Consider the following 12,863-nt stretch of genomic DNA (forward strand, 5'->3'; position numbering starts at 1 on the left):
CTTCCCTAGCAGTGTAGTGGTTAGGACTACATGCTTTTCACTGCAGAGGGCACAGGTTCAATCCCTGGTTGGGGAACTAAGATCTTGCAAGCCATGCTGTGCCACCAAAGACAAAAAGAATCTGTTTTACATCTTCCTTTGCCCATCCATAAGTGGAGTGAAAGTTGCTCAGTTGTGTCCAACTCTCTGTGACCCCATGGACTTTACAGTTCATGGAATTCTCCAGGCCAGAATACTGGAGTGGGTAACCTTTCCCGTCTCCAGGGACCTTCCCAACCCAGGGATCCTGCATGGCAGGTGGATTTTTTACCAGCTGAGCCACAAGGGAAGCCCAAGAATACTGGAGTGGGTAGCCTATCCCTTTTCCAGCAGATCTTCCTGACCCAGAAATTGAACTGGGGTCTCCTGCATCACAGGCGGATTCTTTACCAACTGAGCTATTAGGGAAACCCATCCATAGATGTATATATATCAGAGCTTCCCAGGGGGCGCTAGTGGTAAAGAGCCTACCTGCCAATGCAGGAGACATAAAAGAGACTCAGGTTCGATCCCTGGGTGGGGAAGATCCCCTGGAGGAGGGCATGGCAGCCCACTTCAGTATTCTTGCCTGGAGAATCCCATGGACAGAGGAGCCTGGTGGGCTGCAGTCCATGGGGTCGCAAAGAGTTGGGCATGACTGAAGCGGCTTAGCATAGCACACAGAGACGTCTATATCTACGGGGGTTGTAGCTTGTGGTTGTCTCTTGTGGCCCAAAGAGCACATAAACTTGTGGTTGGCAAACGTGCATGATTGTGGCCCAAGAAAATCACCAGATACAATATGGAACAATGGCAGGGAGCGATGAAGAGCTGGAGGTGCTGAGGTCACTGGAGAGCTATTCCTAGCCCTTCCTTTCTCATCTCTGAAAGGCCAGAGGAGGTGGTGAAAGTAGTTATAGGGGATCTTTTCCTGCCTGCATCCTGTCCCCCATCTGCCGCCTCTCGGCTCCGACACCTGTGCTTCTGGGACTCCTGCAGGCGCGGCCCCCGGGGAGGTGGATCTGCTGCCCATGCCCGGCCCCAGTGCCAACTGGACGGCGGGCCTCTCGGTGCACTACAGCCAGGACAGCAGCCTCATCTACTGGTTCAACGGCACCCAGGCGGTGCAGGTGCCCCTGGGGGGTGCCGCGGGGCTGGGCTCCGGGCCCCCGGACAGCCTCAGTGACCACTTTACCCTGTCCTTCTGGATGAAGCATGGTGTCACTCCCAACAAGGGCAAGAAGGAAGAGGAAACCATCGTGTGTAACACCGTCCAGAATGGTGAGCCTTCCTTGGGGCACCCGTCTGAGCGTGGAGGGGGGAACTGGCTTCGTGTTCCCCCTCTGTCACGGTCCAGTTGGTGACTGTGGGTGGGTCACTTCTCTCTCCCTTCGTATGTAAGATGGCAGTGCTGGGTTTCACAGTGGTTTCACAGTCCCAGCAGGTTTCACGATCCCAGCAGGATCCTACTGCTCTCAGCGTGATGGGACTGCTCACCGCCCTTCTCATTTGTAGCTGCCTGATCGCCTTGCATCCCCCGTGTAGTAGACTGCTCCCCCAGTCTGCTCCCCGTAAAGCCCCCTATCAAAATGGAAGAGCCTGAGTAATGCTGTGCCCCATTCTTTCCCTTTCACCACCACCCTGTCCTCCTCCTATAAGGGCCGTGAGCTCCAGCCTCCAGGACCCCCTTCCCTCTATGGCAGGGGGATGTCCCTCTCAGGGGGGCTCAGCCTTGACCTACTCTTTCATTTCTGCCTCTTCTTGGAGCTCATGTCTCTTGATCTGAAAAGGATCATTACCCACGAAGTTTGTATTAACCAAAGAAACAGTGAAGTTCTGGGTAGGGGCAGGCTGGTCACTGTCTCCCCTCAGCCAATCAGAGTGCCTGAGAAAAGCCCAACTCTGGACTCCGTGTGTATGTGTGTGAGTCTCAGAGAGAGCTGGAGAGAGAGTGACAGATTCTGGAGAATTAGAGACAGAGAGAACCTGAAGGAATGAAGGAATAAAGAGAATCCAGGGAGCCCTCCCTTCTGGCGCTTTGAGCTGTTCTTGCCTCCAGCACTGTGTTTGACTCCTGTCCCCATCCTCTGCCCTCAGAGGACGGCTTCTCTCACTACTCGCTGACTGTCCACGGCTGCAGAATTGCCTTCCTCTACTGGCCTCTACTTGAGAGTGCCCGGCCAGTCAAGTTCCTCTGGAAGCTGGAGCAGGTGAGGCTGGAGCCAGGCTCCTGGGAAAGCTGGGTGGGTGTAACTTGCTTTCAGGGGAGGAGGTCCTAGGGCAGGGCTGGGCATTTCCTGGGTTGCCCTGAGCCCCTTCTTTCAATCTCCACTTTCAGTTCCTGACTATTCTTACATCCCCCTGCCCCTCTGCCCTGGCTCCATTCTCTGGTTCTCTTTTCCCAAGGCTTGTCTCCTGCAGAAAGCACTCCTGGGTTAAAAGGAAGTAGGGAACAAATTACTGCTTACACCAAACCAACCAATCATCCGTCTCCTCTTGTTTTATTTCATCTCTTTCTTATCTGGAAACTTAGTAGTGTGGATTCCAAACTCTCAAGCAGTTAGCATGTTGTAATCAAGGAAATAAGTAACCTAGGGTACCTAGATTGGGTTTTGGGCTTCCCTGGTGGCTCAGATGGTAAAGACTCTGCCTGCAGTGCAGGAGACCTGGGTTTGATACCTGGTTTGGGAAGATCCCCTGGAGAAGGGAACAGCTACCCACTCCGATATTCTTGCCTGGAAAATTCCATGGGCAGAGGAGCCTGGCAGGGTACAGTCCATGGGGCCGCAAAGAGTCAGACATGACTGAGCAATTGAACACATATATGTATATAAATTCTCACTATTATTCATGATAATGAGGGATAAATAAAATGATCAAAAAAAGAAAAAAAATCTCTTGAGCTAACAGTTGCAGCCTCTTCTTTATTCATCTCCAAGCTGACCACAGGTACCATGGGGACTAATTGAGTTTCCATCTCCTTCTGTTTTTCTTGTAAGCCCTGGTGGAGTGGCTGAGTAAGCAAATGGCTGAAAAAAGGCAGGAAGTGGAAGAGAGAGAAAGGGGAATGAAAACCCACAAACTGGATAATTGAGGGCTACCTACAAAAGCTTCTGTTTTCTGTGGCACTCTTTTAAAGAGATAGTCTGCCATCTGCTTCTTCTCGATCTTTCCCCCACATTGCTAATATTGGTAACATTCTTCTTCCTATTTTTCTTTTATTTATCCTTATTTATTCAACAAAGATTTAGTAAATATAAGTGCCCTGCCATTCTGCTAGGTTATGGGGATACAATGCGATCTAAGATGGAATGAAATCTCTGCCTTCATTGAGTTTACATTTTAGTTGGGGAGATAGATTTTTAAAAGTAAGCAGACATATAATAAGAGCTTCCCTGGTGGCTTAGATGGTAAAGAATCCACTTGCAATGCAGGAGACCCAGATTTGATCCCTAGGTTGGGAAGACCCCTTAGAGAAGGGAATGGCTACCCACTCCAGTATTCTGGCCTGGAAAACTCTATGGACAGGGAAGCCTGGTGGGCTATAGTCCATGGGGTCGTAAAGAGTCAGACTTGACTGAACAACTAACACTTTCACTTTTCAGACATAATAAAAATGATAAATTGTGCTAATGCTCTGAAGGAAGAAGCAAGGAACTGAGGTAGAGAATAGGAGGCAAGGAGAGGAGAAGTCATCTCAGATCGAAAGTTCAGGGGAGGCCTGATGGAAGCGAAATGTAAGCTCATCCTGAAGAATCCAGGCAGAGGGAAGAGCAGATGCAAAAGTCCTGAGGCAGAAAAGTTTCCAGCATGTTCCAAGCGTGGAAAGAGGGCCAGGCCCAGTGAAAAGGGCAGACACTGGGTTTGAGGCTGGAGAGCTAGGCAGTGATCAGGTGTACGGTGGACTTTGTCAGCTAAAGTCGTTTTCACTTTGTGCTATGAGAGATGGGAAGTCTTTTGAAAGGTTTACAGCCGGGATGCGGCCTGATCAGATTCACATGTTAAGAAGGTCCTTTTATATATGTATGTGTATAACTACTTTACTTCGCTGTACACCTAAAACTGGGGCTTCCCTGGTGGCTCAGTGGTAAAGAACCTGCCTGCCAGTGCCCGAGACGTGGGTCTAATCCCTGGGTGGGGAAGAACCCCTGGAGAAGGAAATGGAAACCCTCTCCAGTATTCTTGCCTGGAAAATCCCATGGACAGAGGAGACTGAAGGGCTGCAGTCCATGGGTCTGCAAAAGAGTTGGACAGGACTTAGTGACTAAATAACATCACCACCTGAAACTAATGCAACACTGTAAACCAACTATACTCCAATAAAAAAAAAAAGAGTCCTAAATTTTGCAGGTGTTGCTCCACCAAATTTGGGATGTATTTCTTAATTAACAATAAGTTTCTGTTGTAAAAGTATTAATAATTTTTCTAATTTTGCTTCTGAAAAGATTGGTTACAAGTAATGTATTTAATTTGCAATTAGCTATGATTTTTCAATAATTGTCATTTATATTTGGGAACATTTGTGAAGTGAGGCGAATCCAATCTTTTCAAGAATAATGACTTGTTAGTGAATACTGTTTGACAACATTAAATTTGGTAGTGATTTAAACATTGAAAAAAGGAAGGGAATCCCTTTGGGAACTATGGGAGGAGGATATCAGAGAGAACTGAGCGTAAGTGCTCAGAGGAGGGTGTTGCAACAATACACATGAAAAAGGGTTGGGAGGACTTCCTTGGTGGTCGAGTGGTTAAGACTTTGCCTTCCAGCACAGAGGGTGCAGGTTCCATCCCTGGTGGAGATGGTGGAGAGGCTAAGATCCCACATGCCTTGGGGCCAAAAAAACAAAACATAAAACAGAAACAATGCTGTAACAAATTCAATAAAGAGTTTAAAAATGATCTACATCAAAAAAATCTAAAAAGGAAAAAAAAAAGAAAGACTGAGGATGGGAATGATGTGTGGAAATGGAGACTAAAGAAAACTGCACAGAAACCCGTAGCTTTTAGTTCTGTCTGGACTTGGGATGGGCAGCATCTGCCAAAGGACACTGTGGTGCTCCTCTTAGGAATGTTGATGGAGTTAAAGGTTTATGGAAAGAGTGGAATTTTAGGTAGTTTAGGTATGAGGTTGAGCCTGATCCATTCTGGGCAAGGATTCCTTGAGCTGGGTCGGCAGCAATTCACTAGCAAGCCCTGTTGATAGACCAGGGAATATGAAGGACTGTCTCCTGCCCCCCAGGAGGTGGGCCAGTGCCTGGGGCTCCTTCCTGGGGATGCAGTAACCGAGGGCTTCCTGCCCTTCCCCGTTCTCAGGTCTGCGATGACGAGTGGCACCACTATGCTTTGAATCTCGAGTTCCCCACGGTCACACTCTATGCAGATGGCATCTCTTTCGACCCCGCCCTCATCCACGACAATGGTCTCATCCACCCACCCCGAAGGGAGCCCGCGCTCATGATTGGGGCCTGCTGGGCTGGTAAGTCCCCCTGCCTCAACCCTGAGCTTCTCCATGGAGGTGCTCATGGTAGAGGTGCCCAGTGGTTGGTGGAGGAGCAAGGGCAGCTTGACCTTATGACCTCGTCTCCCTGAAGTTGGGCAGGGAGGCTGGAAAAGCTCTCCACTGGAGGAGACCACCGCCCCTCTGGTCTCCTGCCTCCTGGACTGGTCATCCCCTCTGACTCAGGCATCACCAGTATCTCACTTTCTGTACCTGCAGCCGCTTCATACTTTGATCTGTCCCCGTCTTAATTTCACAGCCTGTTCCTCTGCTGGAGGACAGTAACCCCGCAGAGAGTCAGCAACCTACCAACTTTTAAGCTGTTTCTTTCATTTTTTCCTTCTGGGATGGCATGTGTGTGTGTATGTGTGTGTGTGTGTGTGTATGTGTGTGTGTATGTGGTGTGTATGTGTAGTATGTATGTTTGTGTGTGTGTAGTGTGTGTGGTGTGTCTGTATGTAGTGTGTCATATGTTTGTGTATGTTGTGTGTCTAAGTGGTGTGTATATAGTGTCTGTATATGTGGTGTGTTTGTGTGTGTGGTGTATGTGTACATGTGGTGTGTGTATGTAATGCATATGGTTTGTGTGTATAGTGTGTGTGTGGTATGAATGTAGTATGTGTGTGGTATGTCTGTGTGTAGTATGTGGTATGTTTGTATATGTAGTGTGTGTGTATCTGGTATGTGTGTATGTGGTGTGTTTGTGTGTGGTGTATTTGTATATGTGGTGTATGTATGTAGTGTATGTGGTTTGTATGGTGTGTGTGTGTGGTATGTTTGTGTGGTGTATGTGTACATGTGGTGTGTGTATGTATGTAATGCATGTGGTTTGTGTGTATAGTGTGTGTGTGGTGTGAATGTAGTGTGCGTGTGGTGTGTCTGTGCGTAGTATGTGGTATGTTTGTGTATGTAGTGTGTGTGTATCTGGTATGTGTGTATGTGGTGTGTTTGTGTGTGTGTGGTATATTTGTAGATGTGGTGTATGTATGTAGTGCATGTGGTTTGTATGGTGTGTGTGTGTGTGTGGTGTGTCTAAGTGGTGTGTATGTAGTGTGTGCATGTGGTATGTGTGTATGTGGTATGTTTGTGGTGTATGTGTACATGTGGTGTGTGTATGTATGTAATGCATGTGGTTTGTGTGTATAGTGTGTGTGTGGTGTGAATGTAGTGTGCGTGTGGTGTGTCTGTGCGTAGTATGTGGTATGTTTGTGTATGCAGTGTGTGTGTATCTGGTATGTGTGTATGTGGTGTGTTTGTGTGTGTGTGTGTGGTGTATTTGTATGTGTGGTGTATTTGTATGTGTGTAGTGCATGTGGTTTGTATGGTGTGTGTGTGTGTGTGTGTGTGTGGTACCAGAGCCCTGTATTTCCTCAGCAGCATATTTGGGTTTTGTCATAACAGAGGCCTGAGATAACCTCAGACAAGACAAAGGGAGGGCTGAACTCAGTTAGAGGTTCACGTCCTACATGGCCGGGGCAGCCCCAGGAAGGCCTCCCCAGCCGCTCTGTCAGTCTGGCCCCGCATCCCTGAGCTCACTGGCACTCTTTCTCCCCCAGAGGAGAAGAACAAAGAGAAGGACAAGGGAGGCGACAACAGTACGGACGCCACAGCAGGTACTTACATGTGGGGCCTGGAGGCCGGAGAGCTCGCATCTCAGCCTGGCGCGCTGGGCTCCGCATCCGCGGGGTCCTACTCGGCCTCGCGCTTCACCGCCTCGCGCACCACCGGGGTCCCAGCCTCCCAGCAGCGCGACCAGGCGGGGAGAGGGCAGCCGGATGGAGCCGGCTGGGAGCCGGTGTCCTCTTCTGTCCACAGAGTAACATCCAGGGTTTCCGCGTGGCAGAGCGCAGGGGGCAGGAGGCGGCCACGCGGCCGGGAGAGCTGGGCATCCCTGAAGCTCCCACGCATCCCTGCCGGCGCCCCCCGCATGCACCGCGGAGACCCCCTCGCGCACTCTCCTCTTCCGCCTTGGGTCTCTTTCCTCCCTTTGGTCCTGCTTTCCTTCTTCTCTTTATCCTGGAAGCCTTTCTCCTCCTGTGGCTTCTATTTTTCGCCTTCCTTCCCCCTCTGCTCCGGTTTTTATTCTGTCTTCTCCCTCTCCCATCTCCCCTTAGCCTCACTTGCCTCTCATCCATCCTTCTTTTAGCCCTCCCTGGCTCCTTTCCGTCTTTCTCCAGCCTGCTGCTCTTTCTCTGTCTTGTTCTCAGCCTCCTCTACCTGGGGCCTCCTCCGCCCTCCCCTCTGACCTCTCACCTCCCGTCCGCCCCTGTGTTCCTGCCCTAGGAGACCCCTTGCCGATCCACCACTACTTCCACGGCTACCTGGCTGGTTTCAGCGTGCGCTCAGGCCGCCTGGAGAGCCGTGAGGTCATCGAGTGCCTCTATGCATGTCGGGAGGGGCTGGACTATAGGGATTTCGAGAGCCTGGGCAAAGGCATGAAGGTATTGCCCCTTCCTCTGGCCCCCTCCCTCCGGGCATGCCCCCTGCCCCCTGCCCCCGCCCCGCCCCACCCCCTTGGCTCCCTTCCTCCCCCTCCCCAGTCCTGCTCTCAGCCCTTTCTGTGTCTGGGGCCCAGGTCCACGTGAACCCCTCGCAGTCCCTGCTCACCCTGGAGGGGGATGATGTGGAGACCTTCAACCATGCCCTGCAGCATGTGGCTTACATGAACACTCTGCGCTTTGCCACGCCTGGCGTCAGGCCCCTGCGCCTCACCACTGCCGTCAAGTGAGTGTCCGGTGGGCAGGCAAGTCACAGAACAGAGCCAGACAGTGTCAGGACTCCTTGCCCTTAGATGCCACTGACGGCTAGGCACATAAGGCATCCCTCCCCTCTGGTTTTAGGGATGGAAAACTGACCTGCCCAGCTGACACAGCAATGCTGCAAGAAGCGTCTGGACTAGACTCAGATTTTTCAACAATGAGTTCATTACTCTTCCCACTTGTTAGCTCAGATGGTGAAGAATCCGCCTGCAATGCAGGAGACCTGGGTTTGATCCCCGGGTCGGGAAAATCACCTGGAGTAGGAAATGGCAACCCACTCCAGTATTCTTGCCTGGAAAATCCCATGGACAGAGGAGCCTGGCGGGCTACAGTCCCTGGGGTTGCAAAAGAGTCAGACATGACTGAGCAGCTAACACATACTCTTCCCACCAAAGCATACTTCCAGCATTTAGGAGTTTTAGTCTCTGTACCTCTGGGGCTGATACGTGAAAGGAGACAGAGGAGGTCCTGGGTTGGGTGCCAGGAGCGGTGGTTTGATCTCTCAGTCATGTCCGACTCCTTTGCAACCCCATGGACTCAACCACCATGCTCCTCTGTCCATGGGATTTTCCAGGCAAGAATACTGGAGTGGGTTGCCATTTCCTTCTCCAGGGGATCTTCCCAACCCTGGGATTGAACCCTGGTCTCCCACATGGTAGGCAGACACTTTACCGTCTGAGCTACCAGGGAAGTCCGCACACTTATTACCTGAAGGCGTTTTCACCCTTTATGTTTGTGGGGCAGTTTTAAGAGCTACTGCCCTCTAGTGGGTGCATCACACATTGCAGGGGTCAGGGTTTCTGTGTTCCCTTCTCCCCTGCTCTGCCTCAGTTTATCCAAAAGCTGTCTGAAGAGAAGCATCTCTGACTTGCCCCTATCCTGGCAGGAACGGGTTTGGAGAGGAAGCTCTGAGCCCCGGAGAGTGATGGGCATGGTTGTCAAGCCTCTCAGTTGAAGCTGTGGAAGATGGGGCTAGGTTTGGGGAATTGGGTTGTTGGTCCATGGTGCAGTCATGATGTGGAGCTGAAGGCTATGGGCAGATGAGTTCTCATGGACACAGATCAGCGCTCAGGATGGGCCCCACCAGCTTCCAGTGAGAACTCTAGCTGTTAAAGGGCTCTCACCCAGCTCTGAAGGTGCCAAGGGCTTCATCCCTCAGGGACCAAGAATTGATCTCATCTCTTTCATAGGCTTAGGGGCCGTGTCAGAGGGAGGGCTCTGTCTTCTGGCTTAGGATGGAGCTTTGCAAGGGGCAGCCCCACAAGGTGGGAGTTGGCTCATCTGGATTCCTCTGACCTGCCCAGGGAAGAGGCTTATCTGAGGGTTGGGAACCTGAGCTCCTCCTTTAGTAGAGGGGAGGGGCCTTCTTCCTTTGTGAGGTTAAGAGGCAGGGAGGACTCATTTCTCCGTTTCAGGGTTTCCATGTGGTTAGTGCAACACTAACACTTCATTGAGGGGCTTCGCTGGTTGCTCAGCTGGTAAAGAATCCTCTTGCAATGCAAGAGACCCCGGCTCGATCCTGGGTGGGGAAGATTCTCTGGAGAAGGGATATGGTACCCACTCCAGTATTCTTGGGCTTCCCTAGTGGCTCAGATGGGAAAGAATCTGCCTGCAGTGTGGGAGACCTGGGTTTGATCCCTGTGTCAGGAAGATTCCCTGGAAGAGGACATGGCAACCCACTCCAGTACTCTTGCCTGGAGGATCCTGTGGACAGAGGAGCCTGGTGGGCTTCAGCCCGTGGGTCCACAGAGTCAGACATGACTGAGCACTTTCACATGCAACTGTTCAGTCAATGCAGGTTTTCCCTAAGTTTTTTTTTTTTTTAATCTTTCTGGAATTCTTGGAAAGCCCATCTCCTCATGGCATTGACCACTGAACAGATGGCCACCACATCTTTTTCTCTAGCTCTGTTTTGTCTCCCTAACTCTTGAATTTTTACATGCTTGCTGTAATCTCTGTCTGGGAAGTTCTGCCCACACCTCAAACAAATGAGCTAAAGCTTAATAATGAACTTCAGTGCCTGAGCCAGCCCTGCCCCTGAATTCTCTGCCTCTGTGATGGTGTCTCTGTCCTTGCAGTCACCCTGGCTTGCAGCCTCTGAATTGCCTTGGAGCCCTCCCTGTGTTTACCACCACACCCCATCAGTCATCTGGTCACCTAGATCCCTCTGCACCTGTGTTTGGTGTCTGCTTCCTCTTTCCCCATATCTGTGTTATGGCTCCAGCAGACTCTCATGCCCACTCCTCTGGCCTCTTACGATAGCCTCCTGACTAGTGGACTGTCTTTCGTATTCTAACTTCAGTTTCGCCCCCACCCAAAGGCTAGGTTAGTGAATGTCCATCCTCACACTTCCTTGCTAAAGAAGACATCTGTGGTTCCCTCCTGCCACCCACAAAATTTGCACTCGGAGCCCTGAACCATCTGTCCCAGCCTTTCCTGCGTCGTGTTCCTCTATTCCCCTCCGTGTGCTCCTCACCATCCACTCTAGGGTCAACTTTCTACCTCCTTCAAAGGCTGGGTTGCTTGCTCCTTTTTTTGATTATTCCTACTGTCCCTGGCCAAATAGCCCATTCCCATCCTAGCCAGAAATAGCTTCTCCCACCTTGAACGCTCTTGGTTTTGTGTGTGCTCCATTCGTGTGATGGTGATCACGTTGGCTCTTGTTTGAAGGTTTGTGTAGAAATTCTAATTTCTTGACCAGATCATCAGTGGCAGGGCCAGCCCCCTGCTCCCCTTTGGGTCTCCTTTGGATCACCCATCCCAGTGGGAAGGTCTGCTGGAGGCCAGCCCACTGGTCCCCTTTGGGCACCTTTTGGATCACCCATTACAGTGAGAATATCTGCTGGAGGCTGTGCTTCCGGAGTCAGCTGGACTTACTTGCCAGGAGGCTTTGATCGAGGTCTCTCTGGGACCGTGCGGACTGTCTCGGGCCCTGCTCCTTAGGGCACAGGAACTCAGCAGGTTGTGGGTTTGGTCCCTTCAGAGGCTTTGCATTCATGGTATCTGCTGAGGTTACGCCTTCTCCCTTTTGGCTCCAGTAGTCAAGCTGGACTCATTCAGTAACACAAATGACAATCCTTTTTGAAAAATCATTTCCCTTAGCTCAGGCAGGTGGACCATAAGATCTGCTCTGGAATTACCACCTCCCCTGTGAAAACTGCATGTTCAAGGGGGCAGTTTCTTTTTTTTTTCTTTTGCTGCACCATGCAGCTTGTGGAATCTTAGTTCCTTAACCAGGGATTGAATCCAGGTCCATGGCAGTGAAAGTGCCAAGTCCTAACCACTGGTTCACCTGGGAATTCCAAGGAGACACTTCTTTATAAATAAATTTGATTTGTGCAAACCCAGGTTCCACATGGTGGCTGTGGGTTAGTGGGAAAGTGTGGACTTGGAATGAGAAGAATGGGTTCAAGCCTGGACTGGGATGCATATTTCTTATGTGGCCAAGATGTCTGACCCAGGAGCTTTGGCTTCTGCTCCTTCTTCCAACAGTAGTGAAAGAAGGTTAAGTGAAATCTTGTGGGCAAAATGCTTCACAAAGCAGGAAGTGCTCTGGGGATAACCCTCAGATTGGCTGGAGGAGATCCTGGGAGTGTGTTCTAGAGTGGCTGTGATGTTGGTTGGTCAGGACTTAGTCCTCTTGGGAGGGTTTGTGTGGCACCAAGGTCAGAGAGGCTTCATGGGATGGTGGATGCGGTCTGAGATGGTCAGATTAGCTTGCCTACCGAAGAGTGTTTATCTGGTACTGGACGAAATGAGTGGAAGATACACCTGGGAGGAGGATGTCCCTTTTTTTATTGTAGTTGATTTACAGTGTTGTGTTAGTGTTTGCTTTACAGCAACATAGTTCAGTTATATGTGTATATACATACATTTTTAATGTTCCTTCCCATTATGCTTTATCATAGGATATTGAATCTAGTTCTCTGTGCTATACAGTAGGCCCTTGTTGTTTATCCATTGTATATATAAAGGCTTACATCTGCTAATCCCAGCCTCCCGCTCCACCCCTGCCCCAACCCCCTCCCCCTTGGCAACCATCAGTCTGTTCTCTATGTCCGTGATTCTGCTTCTGTTTGATAGATAGGTTCATTTGTGTCATATTTTAGATAAACACATAAGTGATGTGCACGCATACACGCTAAGCCGCTTCAGTCGTGTCCAACTCTGTGCGACCCTATGGACTATAGCCCTCCAGGCTCCTCTGTCCATGGGATTCTCCAGGCAAAAATACTGGAGTGGGTTCCCATTCCCTTCTCCAGGGGATCTTCCCGACCCAGGAATCAAACCCAGGTCTCTTACATCTCCTGCATAGGCAGGCAGGTTCTTCACCACTAGTGCCACCTGGAAAGCCCATACATATAAGTGATATCATATGGTATTTGTCTTTCTCTTTCTGACTTACTTCACTTAGTATGGTAATCTCTAGTTGAATCTGTGTTTCTGCAAATGGCATTATTTTGTTTTTTGATGACTGAGTACTATTCCATTGTATATATGTACCACGTCTAATTTATGCATTCATCTGTCAGTGAACATTTAGATTGTTTCCACATCTTGGCTATTGTGAATAGTGCTATTATGAACAT

At 50.2% G+C, this 12,863-nt stretch overlaps 1 protein-coding gene across 1 annotated transcript in view; it reads left to right on the plus strand.

Moving 5' to 3' along the window:
• The window catches only part of CLSTN3 (calsyntenin 3), a 30,088-nt gene that overhangs the window by 6,425 nt on the left and 10,800 nt on the right, over positions 1-12,863 (plus strand). Inside the window, exons 8-13 of the mRNA XM_043441043.1 lie at positions 1,018-1,299; positions 2,116-2,228; positions 5,332-5,494; positions 7,072-7,128; positions 7,799-7,956; positions 8,091-8,239. Coding sequence (XP_043296978.1) covers positions 1,018-1,299; positions 2,116-2,228; positions 5,332-5,494; positions 7,072-7,128; positions 7,799-7,956; positions 8,091-8,239 — 922 coding nt within the window. The remainder of the gene's footprint in view (positions 1-1,017; positions 1,300-2,115; positions 2,229-5,331; positions 5,495-7,071; positions 7,129-7,798; positions 7,957-8,090; positions 8,240-12,863) is intronic.

This window comes from Cervus canadensis, chromosome 21 (assembly GCF_019320065.1).
Source record: "Cervus canadensis isolate Bull #8, Minnesota chromosome 21, ASM1932006v1, whole genome shotgun sequence".
NCBI lineage: Eukaryota > Metazoa > Chordata > Mammalia > Artiodactyla > Cervidae > Cervus > Cervus canadensis.